At 47.4% G+C, this 7,361-nt stretch overlaps 1 protein-coding gene across 1 annotated transcript; it reads right to left on the bottom strand.

Annotated features, from left to right (window-relative positions):
• Window positions 1-2,116: 2,116 nt before the first annotated feature.
• LOC123874629 lies at window positions 2,117-4,837 on the bottom strand. The gene has a single exon (XM_045920118.1). It carries the CDS (start codon window positions 4,835-4,837, stop codon window positions 2,117-2,119), a length of 2,721 nt encoding a protein of 906 aa, XP_045776074.1.
• Between the last annotated feature and the right edge of the window lie 2,524 nt (window positions 4,838-7,361).

Raw genomic sequence — 7,361 nt, 5'->3', positions numbered from 1 at the left:
ACATCAGTAAAAAAAATCGGTATCATCAGGCACGGTAATATTAGGATTACTTATGACACAAAAATAAGTTACTACATATCTACTTGCTTATGATTATATGAATATGTATTTTATATTCCAAAACTGCGCGTAAAGACTGGTAAACAGAACAATAATGTTATAACTTGTGAACCCCATTCCGTGGTATGAGCTTTCACAAAGTCAATCTCATTTAAAACTCGCTAACTTTGTATTGGAAAAAAATTTGCGCCACGAATTTTCAAAGTTTTAATTATGCTACGGTATCCGATACCTTACAGTTAAATGTTTTAATATTGTGGGGGGTAGCTTTCCTAGGGTATCGAACCTCGCCCCCAACCCCGAGGTGCAATAAAAATGCGCTATGTCGTTCTGCAGTCTCCAGCCAGGCGTAGTGAGGCAGCGATTTTCCCAGTTTTCCGATTTTCTTGTCGCTGACTCTTGTTCGGTGATCAGTGGAATGTCCAGTCGAGACACCCCCGCGTTTATATATATTTTTGCCCAGTTATCTAGAATATTCGCTGCCTCACCCCCTCTGTGGTTAAGCCTTTATTTTTCCCATTTTCTATTTACATATTATGTTGATTCCTTAACTAATACTTAGTCTAGTTTATTTACAATACCTAGAATCATGCATGCTTACTCTGCGACATCTATTTTCCGAATAACGGCGGAATTTCTGATTTTGCATATTTATATGACCCTGCCCCGCACCACCGAGGCTATAAATATCACCCGCGCCAGGTCCCCGCATTCATTTCGCGAGACGCGGTTGCAGCGAAAGTATGCATGTTACAAGTACAATTTGGTATGCTAGACGTCTAGATTTATCTAGACTACCTATAATAAATGTTCTACATATGTTACTTTACTAAATAATTACATAAATTAATTCTAGTGTTTGGATCTAGATTTCCTAGGTCTTTACTTCTTATATTTGCAGTCTTTGGTTTTAAAAGGCTAGATCTCGATCAAATGAATTGTTTACAACATATTATTTTCCTGTTTTCTATTTAATCTATGGGTAATGGATTAAAGAAATTATACAACCTTAAGTCCTAGGTTTTAGCCTTTTGCCTAAAACCTAGGTGTACTGTTTTTTCCCAGATTAAGGATCGCGCTAATCTTTATTCGTATAAACAAAAAACATTTACAATTATTCAATACTTTCTAAGTTATTTACATTTTTCCTTAATAACTATATCAAGTTATATTTCCGCAAATACTAGACCTAGATTCTATTTATTATTGGTTTTACATAGTTTTCTTAGTTATCTACCTATACTTATACTTTAAATCAATGTATTCTTTATTAATTTGCCAAATTCTTATAAGATAAAAACATAAGTTAAAAGTAATTTTCACCCTAGAATGCTCGCTCCTGATTGGTCGAGAGCGCTTTTCTGCTCGCTCATGTAGTTACTTCGCCAGTCTTGCAGCGGAACGCGGCTCCGTCGTGCACATAATTTTCAATCTTAGAATGCTCGCTCCTGATTGGTCGAGAGCGCCTTTCTGCTCGCTCCTGTAGCTATTTCACCGGTCTTGCATCGGAGCGCGGTTCGTCGTGCACATTTCTCCCGCCGGTCGCAGCATGCGGCTCTAATACTGGTAGCACGACGATCCTCTTGCTTGGTCTTTTCAGCACGTGCCCGTTGCTCGTCGTCACGTCCACGACGCGTACTTCGTTGTCCGGCCCTGGATATACTCGAGATACTCGTCCTCGTGGCCATACGTTCCTGGGTAGGTTTGGATCGCAGATGATGACTAGATCGCCGACTTTGGGGTGAGAGCCGGTATGGTAGGGCTCCCGCCGCTGTTGTAGCTGGCTTCGCTTTTCTTAATTTGCATATCGGACAGCTCCTTAAAACACTTTTCACCGTAGGTCGTATTCGCGTGATCCAGTATCGTTGTCGTAACTCGTTCACAGTCAACTCGACGCCGCCGTGATGCATTTTTTCGTGTACATATTGTATATACATTTTTGTATATTTATGTTTTCCATCTAGCAGAGCAGGGTTGACCGTTTCCATGGTGATTTCCGTAGTCGCTTTGATTCTTCCCCGTAGACGAATTAGCCCATCATTTTCCAGGTAAACACTCAGACTTGCGAGCTTGTCACGTCACGTGGGCCGGGGGCGTTTCCGCGTATGATGCGTTCTCTTTCACTCGCGTATGATTGTGCTTGCACTTCTCGCACCCATAGTTTTTCCGCTTTTAGAACGTAATCTGATTCCAAATGTACGAATTTTCTTTTTTCTCTTCTCATCACACTCGTACTTGAGTCCTTTTCGATTTTTCGGCCCCTTGTCCAGTTAGGATCTTCTATGGGATTCGGTTTCGTACGTTTTCTTTTCGTTGCGTCGTATTTTTCCTTGAGAACCGGATCGCGGTTTAACTTTTTCTCCAAAGTCTTCAATCGCTTGAAGGCGTCATCGTAGTTGTTAGGTACAACGAAGTCATCTTGTTTCCATAGCAACGAAGTGTCGAAGCGGCCATCGGGCAATCTTCTACTATTTTCCTTTAGGATTTTCATTCCGCGTTCTTCTGGATCACTCTTCTGTCTTCTGGGACTGATACCGAGAGCTTCCATGTCGAAGAACTCCTTCCTCATATTTTCCATTTTGTTATCTTGTTCCTTGAGTATAATGTGACCACAGAAGGCGACATTCTCGTGATATGACGTGCGACATCCGTGTAAAACCCATCCTAGTCGTGTATTTGAAGCCACTGGTTGATCTCGACGACCGGTACGGATCTCCAATGCCAACAATAACTCCCAGTTATCTTGACCGATAAGTATCTTCGGGCTCGCGTTCTTGTATATCAATTTATCTTCAATTTCCTGTAGGTGGACGCAGTCCCTTAGTTCTCTTTGTTCGATATTCTGTTTCGTAAACATAAGGCGTTGTACTGTGCGGGCGTTTCGTAACGTAAACTCTTCTTCATTGAACCGTCCTCGTATCTTGATGTCGACGCGTCGGCTGTTTTCGTGCCTCACTGTTTCATTAAGGCCTTGCACCCACATAGGATCCCGCGGCCCATCGAGCTCCAATATTTCCGCCAGGTTTTCGTCGATCAACGTGATAGTGCTGCCGTCGTCCATAAGGGCGTAGGTATCGACGCGGGCACCGGTGGGTCCCGTCAGCGTGACCGGTGCAATCTTCAAGTATGCTTGTCGGCTTCTATTGCTGGCGTTTTTCACGATTTCCACCGTAGACGTGACTTCAGCGACGACCGGCGATGACAGCGACGGTGAAGCCTCTCTTTTCTTGTGATGGAGAAGCCGGTGATGCGCCATACTGCAGCTGTCGTGCCCACACTTCTTGGCCCTGCACGTAGACCGACGATGCGGGCTTCTTAAACACTGGAAACATATACGATGCTTCTTTACAATTTCCCAGCGTTCGTTCGTGTCGACGTCACGGAAGCGTTTGCACTCGGGTAACTGGTGGTCTAATTTGCAAACAGGACATTGTTCCTTCTTGGTATTCTGCTCTTTCGTGGAGTAGGTGTGCTCGATCCTCTTCTTCGTATACCTCTCATTATACCCTGAGATGTCTTCAGGTTGCGCGTACGCTCCGCACTTGTCCGCCTCTTCATTTAAAAATGTCGCGAGTTTCTTCAAATCAGGAATGTCCTCCTTTTCCTTCGCAGCATAGTCATACCACGCTTTTCGTAAAATCGGCGTTAATTTTTCTATCGTGGTCTTCACCAACTCTGGATTGTACATATATTGAATTTTCTTCAAGGCTTCCAATGTAGCTATTATATTCGATACTTTGTTTGCAAATATACATAGGTCACGTGGGCTATCACTTAATTTTCCAAGCGATTTTATTTTCTGTATTTCGCTTATTGCCAATGCATCAGGTCTCCCAAATCTTCTTTCCAGAGCTTCCATGATATTCTTGGGATCTGGTGAGCTGATGAGTAGACTGCTGATAGCTTCATGCGCCGCCCCCTTGACGCTGCGGCGCAGTCTTGATACATTTTCCGTTTTTGAAAATAACCCCTTGGTTTCTTCATAAGCAGCGCGAAACATTAGCCAACTACCGGATTGCCCATTGAACACCGGCAGCTCCTGGAGGTACTTCGGTGCGTCTCTCGTCGTCCGTACTGCTTGACTGAGAGCTGTTGCCAGTGAGGTAACATCCACGTTGAGTGGCTGACGCGCAGGCCGGTTTTCTTCTTCCCGGTGTTCGCATTTCCCGTCGTCGTGTCGACTGCGAGCGCCCTGTCCTCGTCCTTCATTGTTCACCTTTTCTGGTTTTCCCTCCAGCCATTCTTGAACGTGGCTAGAACGTTCCTCTTTTCCTTCATCTTCATTTTCCGATGCTGACGCCAGGTCCTCTTCGTCCGTAGCGGCAGCGTGATGCTTTTCCAATTGTGCTTGAGCGAGAGCGATAGATGCTCGGATCTCTTCTAACTTCAGGGCGGCCAGTTTTTCCTTCAATTCAGCTTCTTTCAGCTTGCTTGACCCGGAGCGATGCGACTTCGTCGGCTTGGCGCGCCCGGAGTCCCCTGTTGGTTTTGCCGTGACGTTAGAAGATGTCGTGTTTTCCGTGGAATTTTCCGTGGACGTGGTTGATCCACTTGTGGTGGTACGATCTGTACCCTCGGAGGTTGTGGTGCGTTCTGCACTCTCCGATGTGGCCGCTGACGTGTCGCGGCTTGATGCAGCAGTAGGTCTTGAGACGGAGTCCCTCACACCGCTGGTGGCAGTAGGTCTTGAAGTGGTACTTCTCACACCGCCGGGATGATTCTCACTGACTGGAACAATATTTTCCGACGCGTTGGCTTGAGACCGCGTTGTAGGCATTTTCTTGATTTTCGATGACCCGCACTTGGTTCTGTAGAATTTTCCTTAATCCGGCTCGAAGGACCAAACAATGTGGGGGGTAGCTTTCCTAGGGTATCGAACCTCGCCCCCAACCCCGAGGTGCAATAAAAATGCGCTATGTCGTTCTGCAGTCTCCAGCCAGGCGTAGTGAGGCAGCGATTTTCCCAGTTTTCCGATTTTCTTGTCGCTGACTCTTGTTCGGTGATCAGTGGAATGTCCAGTCGAGACACCCCCGCGTTTATATATATTTTTGCCCAGTTATCTAGAATATTCGCTGCCTCACCCCCTCTGTGGTTAAGCCTTTATTTTTTCCCATTTTCTATTTACATATTATGTTGATTCCTTAACTAATACTTAGTCTAGTTTATTTACAATACCTAGAATCATGCATGCTTACTCTGCGACATCTATTTTCCGAATAACGGCGGAATTTCTGATTTTGCATATTTATATGACCCTGCCCCGCACCACCGAGGCTATAAATATCACCCGCGCCAGGTCCCCGCATTCATTTCGCGAGACGCGGTTGCAGCGAAAGTATGCATGTTACAAGTACAATTTGGTATGCTAGACGTCTAGATTTATCTAGACTACCTATAATAAATGTTCTACATATGTTACTTTACTAAATAATTACATAAATTAATTCTAGTGTTTGGATCTAGATTTCCTAGGTCTTTACTTCTTATATTTGCAGTCTTTGGTTTTAAAAGGCTAGATCTCGATCAAATGAATTGTTTACAACATATTATTTTCCTGTTTTCTATTTAATCTATGGGTAATGGATTAAAGAAATTATACAACCTTAAGTCCTAGGTTTTAGCCTTTTGCCTAAAACCTAGGTGTACTGTTTTTTCCCAGATTAGGGATCGCGCTAATCTTTATTCGTATAAACAAAAAACATTTACAATTATTCAATACTTTCTAAGTTATTTACATTTTTCCTTAATAACTATATCAAGTTATATTTCCGCAAATACTAGACCTAGATTCTATTTATTATTGGTTTTACATAGTTTTCTTAGTTATCTACCTATACTTATACTTTAAATCAATGTATTCTTTATTAATTTGCCAAATTCTTATAAGATAAAAACATAAGTTAAAAGTAATTTTCACCCTAGAATGCTCGCTCCTGATTGGTCGAGAGCGCTTTTCTGCTCGCTCATGTAGTTACTTCGCCAGTCTTGCAGCGGAACGCGGCTCCGTCGTGCACATAATTTTCAATCTTAGAATGCTCGCTCCTGATTGGTCGAGAGCGCCTTTCTGCTCGCTCCTGTAGCTATTTCACCGGTCTTGCATCGGAGCGCGGTTCGTCGTGCACAAATATCATTTCTTACTCGTTGTTAAAACTCGGATTGGCTACGTCGTCCACTACGCACGCACCCTACATTGTGAAGAAAACTGAAGACTTTTTTGAGAAAAAGTTCCAGCAGTTTTCGCCCGCGCGCTCTGTCTGCGCGGAGGAGAAGCCCGAACCCCGGAGATGCCCGATCTCACCAGCCGGTGATCGATTGGGTGGCGTGACGACCGCTCCCACGCGCCGCTAGAGCCGCGCGAGGATGGACAGCCGTCCATCCACCTCCAAAGGCCCTTCTCAGGGCCGCCACCACCAACGACATGCTCGCGATCCGAGATCACGCGCCGCACCCGCGAGTGCGCTTGACGTTGCAGCCCCGACCGGCTCCGTCACGCGCGACCTCGCGCTGTGCGCCGCGCCTCCGGCCGCGCCCGCACCACGCGCCGCACCCGCATCACGCGCCGCACCCGCGAGTGCGCCCGACGTTGTAGCCCCGTATGGCTCCGTCACGCGCGCTCTCGCGCCGTACGCCGCGCCACCGGCCCCGCACGTCTCGCGCGCCGCACCCGCGCCCGCCGCGTTAACCACCGCGCCGCGCCCGCTGTCGATGCCCTTGCTCGACGACGACAGTGTGGCGGACAGCGAGACAACGGTCCAGCCTAGACTTCGGCAGGATGATGCCTACTACGCCGCCATCCTGGCCCTGGAAGGCCCAGATCGCCGTGCGCTCCCCAGCCGCAGGCAGCGCACCGACTCGGAGGAGGACGCGCCCGCTGAGGCGAAACGGGTTGCGAAGACCACCCCTCCCTCCCGCTACGAGATGCCCCGACGCACAGCCGAAGCCTCTGAGTCGGACGACGCCGGAACGACCCGAGCCCCGACGCCGGCCCCGCGCTCCTACGCCGACCGCGCGAGAGCAGCGCCACCGCCGAAGCCTGCCGCCGCCGCCCCTTCCGGCGGCGCGCCACCGAGCGGCCCAGCCCCGACGAAACAACAAAAGAAGCTTCGCTACCCGCCACTCATCGTGGAAAACCTGCCCAACTGGACGCACCACATCAAACAGATTAAGCTCCAGTTGGGCAGAAACCCAGCAGCCCGCCCTTATGGAAAGGGTATTAGATTCACGCCCCAGGAAGACCAGGAATTCCGCCTCGTCCAGCGGTACCTCACCGCCCTGGAGAAGACGGAGGGCGTGTCCTGGTT

This window comes from Maniola jurtina, chromosome 18 (assembly GCF_905333055.1).
Source record: "Maniola jurtina chromosome 18, ilManJurt1.1, whole genome shotgun sequence".
NCBI classification, from domain to species: Eukaryota; Metazoa; Arthropoda; class Insecta; order Lepidoptera; family Nymphalidae; genus Maniola; species Maniola jurtina.
Note: the sequence above shows the minus strand (reverse complement) of the source record. Positions and strands in the feature narration are given on the sequence as shown.

Bases quoted from the DNA above. Each gene is read 5' to 3' on its own strand.
- LOC123874629 (XM_045920118.1), bottom strand. From the start codon at position 4,837: ATGCCTACAACGCGGTCTCAAGCCAACGCGTCGGAAAATATTGTTCCA.